General features: G+C 34.8%; 2 protein-coding genes across 2 annotated transcripts; both read left to right on the forward strand.

The window, feature by feature from the left end:
* Window positions 1-672: 672 nt before the first annotated feature.
* Window positions 673-4436, forward strand: LOC106440463 (proline-rich receptor-like protein kinase PERK5). Its single transcript, XM_013882137.3, has 14 exons — window positions 673-1126; window positions 1260-1689; window positions 1798-1920; window positions 2025-2565; window positions 2650-2690; window positions 2778-2846; window positions 2942-3042; window positions 3152-3230; window positions 3326-3424; window positions 3526-3594; window positions 3680-3729; window positions 3833-3914; window positions 3985-4079; window positions 4182-4436. The coding sequence occupies exons 1-14, from the start codon at window positions 816-818 to the stop codon at window positions 4276-4278; spliced, it is 2187 nt and encodes a 728-aa protein (XP_013737591.1). The 5' UTR covers window positions 673-815; the 3' UTR covers window positions 4279-4436.
* A 5061-nt stretch (window positions 4437-9497) lies between these two features.
* LOC106440462 (protein IQ-DOMAIN 22) lies at window positions 9498-12294 on the forward strand. Its single transcript, XM_013882135.3, has 4 exons — window positions 9498-10121; window positions 11051-11263; window positions 11353-11430; window positions 11565-12294. The coding sequence occupies exons 1-4, from the start codon at window positions 9570-9572 to the stop codon at window positions 12114-12116; spliced, it is 1395 nt and encodes a 464-aa protein (XP_013737589.2). The 5' UTR covers window positions 9498-9569; the 3' UTR covers window positions 12117-12294.
* Window positions 12295-18912: the final 6618 nt, after the last annotated feature.

The raw sequence follows: 18912 nt of genomic DNA on the forward strand, positions 1-18912 counted from the left end.
CAAAACATTATTTTCTTCTACTACTAATTAGGAATTTTATAGAAAAAAACTAATTAGATTCATGGATTTGATATTTTTAACAAAAATAGAGAATTTAACTAAAAGTTTTTAGATGCTAAAACATACTAATGTGTATTCAAACTTTTGAGTCCATTCAACCAATATTTTCACCAATTTAGTCAAATTAATACCATAAACAATATGTAAAATCAATTGGAATATTTATTATATACTATACTAAAAATCATGATTTCCATAAATTTATTGCTATATATAATCTTCTATCAATAATATTTCACAGATTTACATCTATCACCAATAAGAAAAATTCAAAACACCGATTTATATTACAATTTTTAGCATTTGTATACAAGAAATAATCAACCAAATTACCACGTCAGCAATAAATTATAGAATATGCGATTGCCGTTAGAGAGGCCTTCAACACATTCAGGTCCCTTTGACATTTTCACGGCAATGGCGGCAACAAGCAGGGCAAAACCGTAATAATAAACTTAATCCTGACAAAATCTTTAGTTCCGGAATCCTTCAACTTACATCGGCGTTTCCACACGTGGCATCACCTAATTATCCCACTTACCACGTGTCGCGAGCGTGACGCGTCACAGTGTTTAATCCACAGCTGGTTTAAGTATATGGTGCGTCACGAGTAATTTCTAAAGATGGAAAAAACTAATAAACAAAAGAAGAATGAATGCCTCAGTTTCGATCTTCTGATTTTATTTTAATTTAAATAATTGCGGAAACTTGTTCACCCAGATGCGTCTGCTCAACAGATTCTCCGGCGAGCTACGATGGCCGGGACCAACGCGGATCCGAGTCTCTACCAGGTGCTGGTGGAGTGGTGCCAGAGGATGGAGACGAGTCAAGCGAGGCTGAGGGAGGATGTGGACGATCTGTTGAGCCAGGAGGAGAGGCGAATCGGCATCGAGGGGGCGGCGGAGGCTGATGATGAGGCGGAGGAGGCTTGGGATAGTCCGTCGGCGACTTGGGAGAGAGCCGTGTCGGGGTTTTACTTCGCCGATAGCGCGTACCGGACTCTGATGGATTCGATGGGTCACGCGATTCACGTGACGTCCGCTGGCTCTGGAGAGATTACATTCTGGTAAAACCTGATAACCGATTTGCGTAACGTTATGTGTTCATCTAGGTTGCTGGTAGAATCAGGAGCGATGCGTTCAAATGTTAATTTGAATTAGAGTGTGGAATCTCTTGTGATCGGTGGTTTCTTGAATCAGGAGTCGTTCAGCTGAGAATCTCTACCACTGGTATGCGGAGGAAGTTGTTGGATACAGAACGATCGATGTGCTTGTAACGGAGGAGTATCGTAACTGCCTTACTAGTATCAGGAGCAGGGTGTGCCGTGGGGAGACTTGGACTGGTCAGTTTCCGTTTCAGAAGAAAACAGGAGAGCTCTTCATGGCGCTTGTGACTAAAAGCCCGATTTATGAAGACGGGGAGCTTGTTGGTGTTGTTACTGTCTCGAGCGACGCGACGCTCTTCAATAGGATGCATCCGTTGAGTAGTGAGCATCATCAACAAGCGTTCGGGACTAGACCTGAATCTAACTTGAGAAAGCAGCAGTGGCACCTCCCGAGGCCTCAGATAGCTGAAGTGCCACAGGCTCTTCCAGCTGTCCCGCAGATTACATCAGCTGTTTCGAACCTGGTAATCTCAGATTCTGATTTTTTTTTTTTTTTTTTTTTTGTTGTTTGATTCTTGTGCAGGATGAATGATTGTTTGTTTGTTTGGTTGTGGTCTGCATGAACTTATAAGGCGTCGAAGCTTCTGCCACAGAGAAATGGAGATGATTCGTTTAATGCAAATCAGAGTTCTAGGAGCAGAGATGAAAATGTTCCGGTTGTTCCTTCCACAACTTTCGAAAAGTATGGTTCAATGGTCAGTCTTTCTTGTCAAAACAAAACTTCGGTCTTCTTATTGATATAATGTAGAACAATTGATGTCTTGTGTTATATACTTAATCTGCACATATGCTGTTGTAGGCGGATAAGTTTTTGGGGAAGCTGCAAAGGAAGATTACTGGCAACCAAGGAAAAGAAGATAACGAGAATATTTTAGGAAGTGGAATAAATAAGATGACCGGTGCTAGTGGATCTGTTTCTAAGGCTTCCTATGCAGTTAGCTGCACGACTTTCAGAGACAATGGCAACGGGAAGCTGAAAAGGTCTGAAACTAGATTCTCGGATGTTTATGGGAGTGGAGCTCGAGGTTTGAGTGAAGAGAGACATATAGTACCACCTACTAAAGACCGATTTCAGTTTATTGGGAATCTGAGTCAAAAGAAACCACCCAAAGGACCTGAGTGTGGTTTGGTTTCCGGCAGGGGAACAAGAATGTCGGACTTAAATGGTGAGATAGAAGATGCTTGGACGGCTCGGCCTAGTGCTGACCCCTTTCCAGGCCTTGAAGTCAGCCTCGGTAGGCAACAAAGTCCATCGAGCCAAATGAATAATGGATTTGCAACCGACTCGTCGTGTGAGATACGGTGGGAAGATCTTCAACTTGGGGAAGAAGTTGGACGAGGTGCATTTCGTTTACCAGAGTCTCATACTCGTTTAAATGTTGAGTCTAATTCTGTGTATTCTGATGAATTATGTTTGTGCACAGGTTCATTTGCTGCTGTTCATCGAGGAGTTTGGAACGGATCGGTAAGGATGTAATTTAAAGATAATTCAAATATGGTTTTTTTTACCAAGTGATTGGAATAGCTAACTAGTCCAGTTTAATTGGGTCAGGATGTTGCTATTAAGGTTTACTTTGAGGGTGATCACAACGCGATGACTTGGACGGAGTGCAAAAAGGAGGTATGCATATTTGGTTCTCTCTGGCATGTAAATGTTTTGCAAAACAATCCGCCCTAGACAAAAGTAATTAAATCAGTTGGGATCAATATCTTCAGATCAACATTATGAAGAAACTAAGACATCCGAATGTGCTGTTATTTATGGGAGCGGTATGTTCCGAAGAAAAATCAGCCATAGTCATGGAGTATCTGCCAAGGTGAGACTATTGAAATCTTGATCTGGAAGTAGTGTTGCCCCTTATTGAATGTGTTATAGATTATTCGGCACCCTGTGTTAATTTGTTTCTTTCCGGTTGTGATGATTAGAGGGAGTCTCTTCAAAATACTTCATAGCTCGAATCAGCCATTGGACAAGAAACGTCGTTTAAGGATGGCACTTGATGTTGTAAGACTCTCATTTTCCTGAGACCCCCCTCGCAGTTTAATAAATGAAACCCTGTGAAAGGCTGAGTGAATACGGGTTCTCCATTGTCGTTGCAGGCTAGGGGAATGAATTACTTGCACCGCAGGAATCCGCCAATAGTACATAGAGACTTGAAATCTTCCAATCTTCTGGTCGACAGAAACTGGAATGTTAAGGTAAGGCCTTTCATTTTCCTCCACAAGTGGGGCACTCATGAAGACCTTTATAAACGAGTTTATTCTCTCTACTTACAAACTTACAAGTTTTTTCTTCTTAGGTTGGAGACTTTGGGCTGTCAAAGTGGAAGAACGCAACATTCTTAAGCACTAGATCCGGGAAAGGAACAGTAAGCCATCTCTGATCCTTTTAAATCCAACAAAACATTCCTGGGTCTCTGTAACTAACCATCATTCATATTTTTCTATGTGCAGCCACAGTGGATGGCCCCTGAAGTTCTCAGAAGTGAACCTTCGAATGAGAAGTACGTTGATATAATATTAACCCTGGATTATTGTCTCCCTTGTGATAGATTGTTCAGTAATTTAGAATTGTGGGATAAAAACTAAATACTTTTGTTGTAACAGGTGTGATGTGTTCAGCTTTGGAGTCATCTTGTGGGAGCTAATGACTACTTTAATACCATGGGACCGTCTAAACTCTATCCAGGTACCTTATCAACTTCTGTTGTTGTGTGAGACTAGCACAATCATAAAGATTCTAATCAAGTTTAGAATAGGTTGTTGGAGTTGTGGGATTCATGGACCGACGGTTGGACTTGCCTGAAGGATTAAATCCGAGGATCGCATCCATAATACAAGATTGTTGGCAGACGTAAGACACTATATTCATCTATAATTTGTTTCATCTGATATCCCTCAAAAGTTTGGAAGAGGGTGGTTTTTGTAATCTTTATTTATTAAATTCTTGGAACAGTGATCCAGCAAAGCGACCGTCGTTCGAGGAAATAATTAGTAGTATGATGGGCATGTTCCGCAAAGCGGGGTCGAGTGCACCAGAAGACGAGGATTGAGAAGGTCAAAATGGTTCATGGTCAGAGGAGATGGTTCACACAAAGCAAAGGAGAAGTATACTTCTGATTAGTTTGTATAATGTACAACTACGATAACAAGTTTATTTGTATATATTATCGATAATTTCTTTTATATATTTGATCATTTTATTTATATATATACAACATTTTTTGTTGTTATTATATAATTTTTTTCGATGAATCGATCAATTTTTATTAAAAATGATGGAACAAAACTATAATTAATACATCATAGATTGACATAAAAATTTTATTTTTTCTATCGAACACATTCTTGAAAAAAGTGAACAGTATTGTTTTCACAGTTGAATTATTTTGACTTTTATTTTCTTTATGGTTTTGAAAGCTTTTAAATCAATCATCGAATTGATACATGTCATTTTAATGTTTTTAATCGTATATTTAAGGAAAATTTACATTTTTGTAATTTAAAATCGTTTTAAAAAATTCAAAATATAACATATAAGAAAAATATAACATATAAGATGTCCTCATTTTGTATTTTAAAGTCGTTTTAAAAAAAATATATAACATATAAGGTTTTCTCATTTTTATAATTTAAAGTCATTTTAAAAAATTCAAAATATAACATATAAGAAAAAATCTAATTTTTTTATTATATAGTTAACGTGATTGTTTATTTTTTTAATAATATAACCTTAAACAAAAATGAAGAAGGATGCAAAAATTGTTATCAAATCTTTATTATTAATAATCATTAATTGTCATTTATAAGTAAATCATATTAGGTAATTATGTAGCTTTTATTTAAGGAAAGAATACACATTTCTTATATTTTAGGTTAATACAATGTTCTCTAGTGGACATTAAACAAATTATGACATAAAAACCTTATTTTTCCATAGAACACATTTTTGAAAAAAATGAACAGTATTGTTTCCACAGTTAAATTATTTTGTCTTTTAGCTTCCATATGGTTTTGAAAGCTTTCAAATCAATACATGTCATTTTAATGTTTTTAGTCGTATACTTAAGGAAAACTTACATTTTTGTAATTTAAAGTCGTTTAAAAAAAAATCAAAATATAACATATAAGAAAATTTTAACATATAAAAAAATATAACATATAAGGTGTCATCATTTTTGTATTTTAAAGTCGTTTAAAAAAATAACATATAGGGTTTTCTTATTTTTGTAATTTAAAATCATTTTAAAAAATTCAAAATATAAGATATAAGAAAAAATCTAATTATTTTATTATATGGTTAATATGATTGTTTAATTTTTTTTTAATAATATAAATTTAAACAAAAATGAAGAAGGATGCAAAAATTGTTATCAAATCTTTATTATTCATAATCATTAATTGTCATATATATGTAAATCATATTAGGTAATTCTGTAGCTTTTATTTAAGGAAATAATACACACTTTCTATATTTTAGGTTAATATAATGTTTTCTAGTGTTATATAATTATGGAATAATGTGACACCATTAGATTAAATTATACTTTAAATTAGATGTTCTAGAATTCTTTAAAATGAAATTTAGAAGACAATTAGAGTGTCACCTAGGATTTGAATTTTTTTTAATTAATACAAAATTAAAGTTTTAATTTTTCAAGTGTTTCTCCATTAATATACAGGAGACGTGTCTCGTTGTATTATGTGCATCACTAATTATATATCTTCACCAAATCATGCAAAATGTTGAATAGCTGAATTAAAAGAGGGTCCCATCAAAGAAAAAAAGGGTTCACTAAGGCATTCAGTTTGGTTTGTCTTTTACAGTTTTGGAAAATGTATAATAAAACAAAATATTCGGTTAAGTTTGATAAAATTCTGGTTCAGTTTGCGATCAAATTTGGTTTCGGTTTTGTTATACAGTACAAAAACATGTTACACATGGGTTTACAATTACAGGAAAATCGTATTATTTCGGTTCGATTTATGAATGTGTCAAGTCTTAAAATTGGTTTGCTTAGAAAAGAATAGTTTTGCTTTGGGACCCAGATGCAAATTAAATACTATAAGGGGTAAAATAGAGAATTACGAAAAACAAGAGATTGGTGGCTTTTTGTGATTTGGAATGTAGTTGATTTCTGGGGGAGAGAGAAGAACAGAAAAGGAGGTGAGGTAGTGAGCAGTGACGATGCGTAGCTTTGCCTCTTTTGCTTTTATATTCTCCCTTACAGCTTCCCATCACTGCCTCGTCTGTAGCTTCTCAGTACCTAATAATATGCGAAGAGCCAGGACCCTAAAACACTACTTTGTTTTAATCTTCATTTGTGATTCCTCAGTTCAGCATCTTGAAATAGATGCGTTTCATACACACATAATCATATATGAAAGCAAGGGAGTACATAGACTGGTGTAGCATTGTATAAGTGCATGCATGTGCGTGTAGAAAAAAGTATTGAAAGGAAGAAAAAATTGTTTTGGGGATGAAGAGATTTGTCTACCTGTCTGGGTAAGTCGGAACAAATCACATCGAGCTGCATAGTGCTAATATTTCGCTGACAACACGTAACACATGCTTGTGACCTATGGAAAACAAACTGCTAGACTTCTAGCTCCTGCCTTGTATGTAATTCGTAGCATTTCAATTTGAAATTGTAGTTACTTTAACATTTGTATGATGTGTGACTGATTGATAAACGAGTCGATTTCCCAAGCGGTGTCTTTCGGGGAGTACTAACTATATCACGGGAATACAGTGATTGCACATGTAATTTAAAACAAAAAGTGATGGTAGAAGTCACTATTAACGAAGGAAGGTACAAAGTAAATTACATATACTTGCTTTCAAGCATCTATCACTGAAAATTATTTATCAGATCTTTAGACCATAAAACAAAAACAAAATGTTGAATTCTTCTTCAGACCATAAAAATATAAAACAAAAACAAAATTCTGTGTTTTCCTTTCCAGCTTAATTATATTTCTTGTAGACGAGTTTGGTTTTTTTTTTCTTTGCAATCTCTTTCCACAAAGGGAAACCGACTAAAACAAGTTAATTTGTATGCTTCGTATTAGTAATAAGATTTGTTATTAGGTGCACCTAATCTTGTTAATAAACTATAATTATCGATGATTACTATCCAGATTTCATGCGTCAACTACATGATTAATCAAATCAGGTTGTATTATTTACTTAAGTATCATATAATATTCATTATTATATAAAATATTGACATTTATTAAAGTCCGTTAAAAAACTTACGATAAAACCAAAATCTCTCTTCCAAACAAATGTTTTTTGGGAAACATACAATAGTTCCGCTGCCAATTTTTGACCATCACATGCAAAAGACACGTACGACCGAGTTCATGCACGAAGAAGCGTTGAACGAAGTCAACAACCATCGTCCAGTTTAAGTCTACTATATACGACTAACCTAAACATTCATGTAGGCTCCACCTTCTATGCTTGTCAGAGACGTGGCAAAATTACAACGGCCTTTGGAGTTTTAGTCTGATGCCTCTTCCGTCTCTTGCGATGTCTTCTTCTTCGCATGAGAGACATACCGTAGATTCCAGTGGATTAATTTGTCGGTCCAGTTTCCTTTGCTCTTTACGACTACGAGTTATATATATTCTCCAAAGTGGTACACGTGAACCATTGTTCTCATTCTGATTACTACTTAAAGCTAGCCATATCTTTGTTAACAGTGTTTATATGTTAATAATGGTTATAGATTTGGAATATATTGAAGATTAACAGCTCACCTTGGTATCCCAAGTTCGTAAATAAGTTCATTTTGGCTAGTTAGCTTTGTATTTAGTTTTGACTGTCATGATATTTCTTTCTTTTTTGCTTAAACTGTCATGATATTTGTTCTTGGAAATCAATGTTTAAATGATTATTAATATTAACAAACTACTTTAGTTCCATCTCTAGTCTCTTGTTAAAATTTTCTAATATCTATTGTAGTTTTATGTATTTATGACAGATATCCTAGTTATATAAATTTATATTTAATCGATCACGTCAATATATTATACTGAGAGAACTACGTAGTTTTCATTCGTACAACACTATTACTATTACACATGTAGCGGTTCCTACCAGTCACAAAACATGATATTTGTCATATTCCCTACTCGGCTAGTCTATATACAGTCCGAAAATATAACATCATTTTAAATGCGTAAAGGACAAAAGAGAAAGAAAACAAACAAAAAAATATAAGAATTGTATTCCGACTTCGTAGCCTTATATAAGGGCAAAACGACGAAGCAGCGAACGGCGCGATCCCGTTAGGAGACGAAACAAACGGAGTAGGGACCACAAAAACGTGATCATAAGAGTGGAAAAAGAGAAAAATCAACAGCCAGACGGGTCCCATTAAAAGTGGCTTCATCCGTTTATGGGTTCGTAGCGGATCATAGTATGGTCCATGTTTCTGGAAACGCTTTTTGTCATCTCTATGTTCTTGGAAGTCATCATATAATATTTTCCTAGGTTCACAAAATATAATCTAACCAGTAATTGAATAAAATCTCACATTATAGATTTGGTTACAGAGGGATGTGACTATTTATGAACAAAGAGAAAAACAAGTATCAAAATTAGTGAAAATATTTGAGCATCTTTCATCGTAATACTCAATTTGTTTTCCAGTGTAATACTCTATTTATTATTCCAAAATGAAGTAAAAATTAAAATGAAGTAAAAATGTTATATTTCTCATTATATAATAGAGTGATGAATAAATAAAAAATAGATTACTTCATTTATGGAGTAAATTTTATTATGGAATGAGATTTAGAGTTGGGTTGGAGCAATCCTTACTCTATTTTCAATTTTATTCTATTTTGGAAGAAGAAATGGAACGGGATTAGAGATGTCCGTAGAAGTGAAGAAAAGTAAAATCTTATGAAACATTCACTCACAACTTTTTTCGCTCTATTTCTAGTTTAACAATAGCATTGGTTATTCTTTTGATTGGTGATAAGCTAGTGAATTCTAGAGTAATTGTATTATCTTCTTTTCCAGAAAAAAATATTCTAAAATGTGTTTCATTTGATGGATTTCTTATGGATTGGATGAAAAAAAGCAAAACTTGTAGTTTTTTTAAAAAAATTGCCAACGCATTCTTGTAAATATAGACGAAAATAAAATAATATGGAGATAAATAATAATTTTCCGAGAAGAGACGCGCGAGTGGGGAGCGTGGTACTAATCACAACACTGTGTTCTTACTGCTTCGACTACTTAAGTCTTTCAAGTTCTTTCTCTCTCAAAACGAGCAAGACGCAGGCGAAACAAAAACTCGTCGTTTCATCCGTTAAGAGAGATTCCGTAATGGGAAAAGCTTCACGGTGGTTCTGGAATCTACTGGGGTTTAAAAAACCCGACCCGGGTTATCCGGATCCATCATTCGAGACGCCTTCTCGTTCTTACCCAAAACGCCGATGGAGGTTCGTCAAATCCAAACGCGAAAACGGGACCGCACCTCAGAGTCACTATCCTCATACTCCTCCGTCGCTGCCGAACTCAACCCCTCCACCGGCGTCGTCGTACCACAGATCATCTCCGTCATCTAACGGTCGGCGGTGGAAACAGAAGCTGGTATGGGAGGATGAGAGAGACGAGGATTCCGACAAGCATGCGATTGCTATGGCCACCGCGACTGCTTTGGTTTCCGAAGCAGCCGTCACCGCCGCTAAAGCGGCTGCTGCGGTCGTTAGACTCAGAAGCAAAAGCGGGAGGTTGACGCATAGTCCCATCGCAACTCATTTTAGCGATGGATACAGTGACGTTGTAGCTCATCATAGCAGCTTCGACGGACACCGACGGGACAGTCGTGATGATCTTGCGGTGATTAAAATACAATCTATATTTCGCGGTTATTTGGTACTTTCCCTTCTTTTTTTATTACAGTATTTGACATTTGTTATGCTAATATTTCTTTTAGTCTGTATTTCTGCATTCAGTTTAGAAATAAAATCATTTTTTCAGAGAAGATGCATAATTTCTTTTTAAATATATTCCATTTTTTTTTTTGCTTTAGGAAGAGTTTAAAATAAAATGGTTAGATTTCTTAAAAAAGTCACGGGGATTATCGTCTACGTTACATTTTCGATGTCGTGAACCTTCTGCTGCTTCCTCTTCCCTAGAAGAGTGATTAGGCACTAACCATCTATATTCCCATTTTTAATTATTGGAGCAATTGAATATGCTCTGTTTAAACTTTAAAGTAATCTGTTTGTGGAAACCCAAAAGTTTGATGTTGCTTTTTTTTCTTCTTATTTTTATATTCACCGGTCAGGCATGGTTTTCAGTTTAACCGGTTTTCTAGATTGATTTCGGTTCGATCAAATGTAGAGTTAAGCAGCGTTTATATGTAGAGTTGACCGACCTTCAACATATGCTTTTATTTAAATTGGAGGAAATGTAGAGTTGTTGATCAAAAAAAAAATGTAGAGTTAACTACCCTTTGGTTTGTGAATGGTTTTCGCAGGACCACTTCATACATATATTGACATACAAGTCGCATTGTTTTATTAATAGTCGATTCAAGTTTTCTACGATTGTAGGGAGGTTGACAATATACATTATGTAAATGTCTTTATTAATTCATTCCTTTTGGCGCTAACTTCTATCAAAAGTTATGCTCATTTAAAATTCAATATGCTTTTGTGGTCCTATCCATAATGTCTTAACGAGAGTTTGAGCACAAGACTTTTGTAAGATTTGATATTTAGATCTTCTTTGGGTAGCTTTGTTTTTTAATCTTAAATATTAACCAATTTTTTTGTATTGATTGATTAATGTTTTTGAAGGCAAGGAGAGCGTTAAGGGCACTCAAGGGATTGGTCAAGCTTCAAGCTATAGTTAGAGGCCATATCGAACGAAAGCGAATGTCGATCCATCTGCGCAGGATGCACGCTTTGGTTCGAGCTCAGGCTCGTGTTCGTGCCACTCGTGTTATCGTCACACCTGAATCATCCTCTTCTCAGTCCAACAACACCAAATCTTCTCACTTCCAAAACACCGTAAGCCTGTTTTAGATTGTTCTTATTTAATCTGAAACTAATCTTTTATTTAAAGGTTCCTCCTTAACAACTTTGTTCTCATCCATTAGGATCCACCAACGCCGGAAAAACAAGAGCATTCGATCTCTTTATGCAGCTCCAAGCTCGGTCACTCTCATATTTTCAAGGTATTACATCATTATAGGTTTGTATGTTTCTCGTTATTGCATCCATGTTAGTTAGGCTTAATATATTTTACATTTCTCATTATTTGTGAGTCCTATTACTACTTAAACTAAGATATTGGATTAAAATTTTTCAGAGGAACGGTTCTATGGCAAACAACAACAACAGACCGCTCTCAGCCATGAACGAAGAAGAAAAAATCCTTGAAATGGACAGGAGACACAACAAATCTTACACCAGACGCAACAGACCAGACATGTTCTACTCATCCCACCTCATCCTAGACAACTCAGGCCGGTCTGGACCAGTTTACACCTTCCAGTTAAGCCCGTTCTCCTCACATGAAGAGACTGTAAACCAGTTTTGCACTGCAGAGAACAGTCCTCAGGTACACTCAGCCACTTCTATAAGCAAGGGAAGTGCTTTCACGGCTAGTTCTGTTGCACCTAGTGATTGCACCAAAAGTTGCTGCTATGCGGACCATCCAAGATTCATGGCTTGTACAGAGTCATCTAGGGCTAAGGCCCGGTCCGCTAGTGCCCCAAAGTCACGTCCTCAGTTGTATTACGAGCAGTCTTCGTCGAAACGGTTTGGATTTGTCGATGTGCACACTAGTTTTATGAACAAGGCTTATCCCGGTTCGGGTCGGTTGGATCGGCTTGGGATGCCAACTGGGTATAGGTACTGAGAAATGCTGTTGGACCGGGTTGTTCTATTTGGTTGGGGTTGTGATAACCTGATAGTAGTCAAATGTTGAAAAGGAGAACTGGTTAGATCAGTTGACTAAGCTTTGTGTTAATTTCCCTGGTTGTAGTTTGTAGTAAATGGATTAAATTTAAAATGCAAATAGAACTTTTTTTTTTTTTGAAACTAGATGCAAGTAGAACTTGCTTTTTTTAAAAGAAAATAAGTAGACTTGCTTAATCATAATGTTGAGTTGCAATCTTTAAGCATTATTACAAAATAAAGAATCCATGTATTGAATACACGACTCTCTTAATTATGATGTTGATAGCTATTGCAATTTTTCACATAACGGTGATATTGGTTTCTTAGCCATTAACCAAAATTTACTTCTACAACTAAAACTGATGACATTGACATGGCTAACTGAAAAATTTATTAAATAACTATAGTTCATAAGAATTGTTTTTATTAAGGCACCATAAAGCATTATTAAAGGTTCTCAAAAATCAATATTCTTTTCATCAGTTTTAAATTTCTATCAATAGATAGACGGTCCATCAAAAAAGATATTTTTTGGTTGAGATATTAGAAATCTAAAATCAATAATAAAAACATTCTTAAAAAAATTATATTCATTTGCCTCAGTCTTAAAACAATGTTGACATAAGAAAATAATATTAAAGCATATAATGTTGGTATCTATCATATAAACTAACTTATAATCAGAATGTTTGTGGCATTTAAAGTTTGAAGGGTACCGGCAAAATGACTCATTGAATGTTTTATTTTATAGTAGATTTTAAAGAACAATAAGAAAATCTGATGCATATTTTCAATCAGCAAAAACCGGTGATGGTTGTTGTCATGAAGAGTCACGAGGAGCAACTCAGTGACCGATGAATATGAAGTTGAAAAAAAAAAATGGAAGATAGAGTGAAGAAACCTTGAAGAAAAATTTGAGAAGCTAATGTCTCAAAATGTACAATATAGGTCCAATATAGAGTTGAAAAATTATTTGCCTTTAGCTATCAAAATGAGTTTAGATTATGGATCTTACCTTTTCGCGTTCTACTAAGAATAACTAACATGTTTATTTATGCACATAGCTAAGTTTCAAATATGTTAAGATAACTTTTTCTTCGGTTAGACATTAAAAGTTTAAAATTGGCTAGTCAAAATTGATTTGGTGAATATGCTTTAAAACTCTTTGCCTTTAGCTATCAAAATGGGTTTACTTGAAATTTATTTGTTGAATATGCTAAATGAACCCCATAAGCTGGAAGACAAAGTAGACTTAAAGAAGAGATCATAACTTCATAATTGATCAAAAGACTGCTTACGATAAGATATAGAAGGATTATGAGGTAATTATTTTTATCGTTGTCTAGATATTTCCTGTCTAATGATCTGATGTTTTAAATGGTTTTTAACCTTGCAGGAAACCGAAACACATTTGGTGAATAGTGAAAAGGAGTTTAAGAACCTATAAGATGAAGTCCAATCAAAAGATAAGACCATTAATGATCAAAAGATAACACTGGATAGACATGTAATATGCTTTATCATGATATGCGATCTTATCTTGTTTCAGACATTGCTTGTGGTTGGTTTAGCTGAACACCTTGCTGATTCACCAATCCCGGGTGGACCAGAGTTTTAATAGCTCCTTGTGGTGCAGGTTCTGAACTTGGAATGATCATGGACAGCTTGGTGTTTATAACGTCGTACATAGTGACACATTCAAACAGTAAACTGAAGATTACTTTTCTTGGAGGTCTTTTGAATTTTCTCGGTCTGATTATCGCAACAATGTTGAAATATATGACACACATTTCCACTGTAACTTTGGTAGTATTATAGTTTATTTTAAGAAAATGTTATTGTAGAGTTGAATATGATTAGTTTTGCTTTATAATAACAATTAAAAAACATACAGATACAAGATGTAGCATTTTGGCCGTGGGTGATTGTTGGAGGTCTTCTAGCACTTGTTATTGGCGGTTTTATCCACCCACGATCGACAAGAGCTATTGTCATTAGAGCTGCTACTCCAGCATTAAAGATTGTGTTTGCCATCGTATGGACTTTCATGTACAACATTCCCGTGGCTCGTGCATTAGGTACAATACTCACATGTGTGTCAGGAATTGCGATATTAGCTGGTGTTCCCAGCTTAATTGATTGGATTGTAAAGCTTTTTCAGTAGCTTTTCATTCCAAGTCACTTTGGGAAGCTTTTAATAATATTATTTCCTCCTGTCAGAAACAATGCTCACTTGTAAGTAATAAATTCATATAGTTTTTGCTTGATTTTTAAGAATTTGTTTGGTTCTTCCATTCAAAATTGGAGTTTAGTTTGATTAAGTTGGAACATGATATCTATAGCATTTATAGGTTTTAAGTATTTTCCTTTAGTTCATTTAAATAATTTTAGACTACATTTAGGTGTTTATATTGCATATATGTGTATTTGTGTGTATTAGGAGTTGTATCTCACAATTGAGAATTTTGGGGCGATAATCAAGGTTCAATATGTCTATTTAAACTTTGGGTTTGGAATACAAATAGACTTTGGGTTTGGAATACAAAAAAAATCAAAAGAAGACGGACCGTTGTGCAATTATTAGGGGTCTGGAAAACACGATGGAAAGTTTTGGGGTTAATTCAAATGGCTATGTATGCTAATCAGAAAGTTTGGGGTCGTAATGAATGTAGTAAAAAGCTAAAGGACCAATCCTGAAAAATGACGAACCAGCAACACGACGATGCAGCGGACGGCGCGATTCCGTTAGGAGACGAAACAAACGGAGTAGGGACCACAAAAACGTGATCATAAAGTGAAAAAAGAAGAAAACTCAACAGCCAGACGGGTCCCATTAAAAGTGGCTTCATCCGTTTTATGGGTTCGTAGCGGATCATAGTATGGTCCATCTTTCTGGAAACGCTTTTTGTCTTCTCTCTGTTCTTTGAAGTCATCTTATATTTATTTCCCAGATTCACAAAAATATTAATCTAACATAACTGAATAAAATCTTACATTATAGATTTGGTTACAGAGTGATGTGACTGATTACGAAAGAGAAACAGTAAGTGGAAATTAGTGGAAATATTAGTAGAAGCGAAGAAATTAAAAAACTCATCCTTTTTTGAGATGAAACAGTAACTCAAATTGATTTCGGTTCGATCAAATGTAGAGTTAAGTAGACTTTAGAGCATCTCCAAAGTAAAACTCTATATTTTTTTAAAAAATAGAGTAAAAATAAATATGAAGTAAAAATGCTTCAATTCTATTTCATTTATTACTCCATAATAGAGTGATGAACAAACAAAAAAAATATATTTTTCCATTTATGGAGTAAACTTCATTATAGAATGAGATATAAAGTTGGGTTAGAACATTTCTTACTCTATATTTACTTTTACTCTATTTTAGAATAAAAAATGGAACGTAGTCGAGTATGCCATTATATGTTAGAAACGTATCCATTCTTTCGGTTAACATACCATCAACAAATGCTTTTTTTTAAAAATGGGAGGAAATAATCTGTTTTATAATTTTTTTTATCCAAGATCATTAGTTACACCATTAGATGAAATCTATCTATATAAATAAGCCAATCGAACAGTTAACATCAACCAATACGTAGTAATTGTAATTTTGTTCTTTTGGTTTGTGAATGTTTTTCACTAAACCACTTCATAATTACATGGTGATGGTGGCTTGCTATAGTTAGATTATATTTCAGTTCAACATAGGCTAGACGTGTTCGATATATCATGTATGTAAATTTCCGATGCAGGCCTATTGAACTTTAGTTAATGGCGAATCTTTTTATGGGTGACTTTTTCTTCTTTTTTTTGTTGGAAAGATTAGGATAAAAGTGTGTCAAGACAATTCAGACCCAAATGTGTACTTATTGACATAAAAAGTCGCATTGTTTCCCTAATAGTCGATTCATGTTTCTTATTACTGTAGAGAAGATGACAGTACATGTAAATGATGTACATGTAATGGTCATATCCATTATGAGAGCTTGAGCTCAAGAAATTTTTAAGAATTGATATTTAGATTTTCATCTTCCCTTTTAACCCGTTTACATCTTGGACCAGTTTGGACCAATTTACATCTTCCCTTTTAGCCCGTCCTCCTCACATGAAGAGACTGTAAACCAGTTTTGCACTGCAGAGAACAGTCCTCAGCTACACTCAGCTACTTCTATAAGCAATGGCAGTGCTTTCACGGCTAGTTCTATTGCACCGAGTGATTGCACCAAAAGCTTCTGCTATGCGGACCATCCAAAGATCCATGTCTTGTACATAGTCATCTAGGGCTAAGGCCCGCTCCGCTAGTGCCCCAACGTTGCGACCTTAGTTGTATTACGAGCAGTCTTCATCGTAACGGTTTGGATTTGTTGATGTGCCATACTGTGGTGATACGAGGTCTGGTCCGCACAAATTTTCTGCTCTGCCCATTAGTTTTATGAACAAGGCTTTATCCCGGTTCAAGTCGGTTGGACCGGCTTGGGATGCCAACTGGGTATATGTACTGAGAGAAATGATGTTGGACAGGTTTGTTTTATTTGGTTGGGGTTGTGATAAACCGGTTAGTTCCGGTTTTGTTTATCAGTCGATTGAGCTTTGCTGTTAATTTTCCTGATTGTAGTTCGCGTAAGTGGATTAAATCTAAAATGCAAGCAGAGCTGCTTAGTTGCAATGTTGAGCTGACATCTTTAAGCACTACTCCCTCCATTTCATTTTAAGTGTCGTTTTAGATTTTGGAACATGATTAAATAAACAATTAATTTTGTATATTTTCTATATAAAAATACTATTTCCTATACACTTTGTCTGACCGCGAAAATCCTAATTGAAAATCACGAAACAGAAATCGATATAAACGATAAGATGAAGATAGAAAACGTTTAAGAAATCGTTAAGGAAATAGACAAATTCACGGAGTCGAGATTTGATCTCTTTCTTTAACACAATAAATCGTCCGTATTGTGCGACGGTTTGAATGCGATCTATGAATCCCATGATACAACCGTGACGAGACTGTTTCGCAACACCCGAAATAGAATCTAACGAACTGTAACTACTACGAATACTCTCGAGACACTTACTTTAAAAACTATAAAAAACTAAGAGAGATTATTCGCTGGAAGCTTTGGTGTTTTACTTTTTCTGTGCGTTCAGAATGAAGAGACTAGGTGCTGTGCGTTCAGAATGAAGAGACTAGGTGTCTATTTATATGGGTATGAGTTAATTGATCACCAAAAAATAATCTTGCGAAAAGTAAAAGAATATTCTTGAATAGAAGTATTCCATAATTATTATAGAAACATAACAGAATTAATTGAGAAGTATTCCATTATTATTTGGACGCAACTTTACATTTATCCAAACACATTATAGGAAATATTCTACAACTATTTGAACACAATCTTTGCATTACTCTTAAATAATATTGGAAACCTACCATAATTATTTGAGAGTAATTTTTTAAGATTTATCCTTTTCCATAATTCAAATACCCATATTACTTCATAATAAATAGATTTTTACACAGTTCATTATGCTTATACAAATTATACTCACATTAATTCAATTTTTTTACTCAGTTCATTTGGCTTATAAAAAATAGTTCCAACACATCTACCCATATTTCAACTAATAGAAAAATAAATTACTGCATAAAATTAACAAATTTTGCATTGAAAGTCGAAAACAACACTTATTTTATAACGAAAAAAATTTTCTATAACGACATTTAATACGAAATGGATGGATTATTATACATAATAAATAGTAATTAATCCAACACCAAAAAGAAAGAAATGTCATGTCCATCGGGATTAAGCGGGGTATCCAAGTCTATCTGTTTAAGTTATCACATCTGAATAGTAGAAACAAACCTGCATATTTGGTATAACTAAACCAAAATCCGGTTTAGTAACCCAATTAAACATCGTTGTAGACATAAACCAAATCTGTGTAGAAGGTATAGGAAGCTAAGACAGTTTCGAAGCTTCCCTATTAACGGCAAAATCAATGGATACCACCAGCGGAATCAACTATGTCTGATATGTTGGAGTATTTTAAAATCTATTGCTTCCTACTTCGTTAACCAAAAATAAAGAAGAAAATTGGCTTGGTGATCAAATATCCGATATGTAGGAGTATAATTTATAGGGTCCATAATTTATGTACGTATACAGGTATACTATAAGCTTCTTTTTACTGCGGTAAGTCAAACTGAACGGCAGAAAATTAAATCAAACGGTTTTTTTTTTCCAACTTATATACCATATTACAAATACATGGATACATTTCCTTATTACTTTTTTTTTTTTTTTTTTTTTTTTGTAACTGTTTTCCTTATTACTTGCCATATACAATATTTATCATCTGAACACAATAACCGGGCCTCGTAGTCTGGTGGTAAAGGAACTTCGGCTGAGGTGCCCGCCACCCGACTTCGAGCCCCGGCCACGAGGGGTATTTACATGGGCTGCCTCTCGCCCTCCAGACCACTTCGCGTAACCAGGAGCCTTTAAGTGGACGCTTAAAAATCCTGTAATGGCTTGGGCTTCGGCCCGGTGGGCTAGTCGATCACGCAAAGTGGTCGGATACTGGATTATCAAAAAAAAAAAACACAATGATACAATTTATTCCTTTCTAGTTTCTATCATATTTCACAGTAAATTTCAAAACCTAAATTAACCGGTCCAACCAAAACCAAAAAAAAATCAAAGCAGTATATTTTTTTTGTCAACAATCAAAACAGTATATTAACTA

This window comes from Brassica napus, chromosome C7 (assembly GCF_020379485.1).
Source record: "Brassica napus cultivar Da-Ae chromosome C7, Da-Ae, whole genome shotgun sequence".
Lineage (NCBI taxonomy): Eukaryota > Viridiplantae > Streptophyta > Magnoliopsida > Brassicales > Brassicaceae > Brassica > Brassica napus.

Excerpts from the sequence above, each read along its gene's own strand:
- LOC106440463 (XM_013882137.3), top strand. The coding sequence starts at position 816 with ATGGCCGGGACCAACGCGGATCCGAGTCTCTACCAGGTGCTGGTGGAG. Across the intron at positions 2,691-2,777 it reads GAGGAGTTTGGAACGGATCG|GATGTTGCTATTAAGGTTTA; the intron begins GTAAGGATGTAA and ends TAATTGGGTCAG. Across the intron at positions 3,730-3,832 it reads AGTGAACCTTCGAATGAGAA|GTGTGATGTGTTCAGCTTTG; the intron begins GTACGTTGATAT and ends TTGTTGTAACAG.
- LOC106440462 (XM_013882135.3), top strand. The coding sequence starts at position 9,570 with ATGGGAAAAGCTTCACGGTGGTTCTGGAATCTACTGGGGTTTAAAAAA. Across the intron at positions 10,122-11,050 it reads CTATATTTCGCGGTTATTTG|GCAAGGAGAGCGTTAAGGGC; the intron begins GTACTTTCCCTT and ends ATGTTTTTGAAG. Across the intron at positions 11,264-11,352 it reads CTTCTCACTTCCAAAACACC|GATCCACCAACGCCGGAAAA; the intron begins GTAAGCCTGTTT and ends CTCATCCATTAG.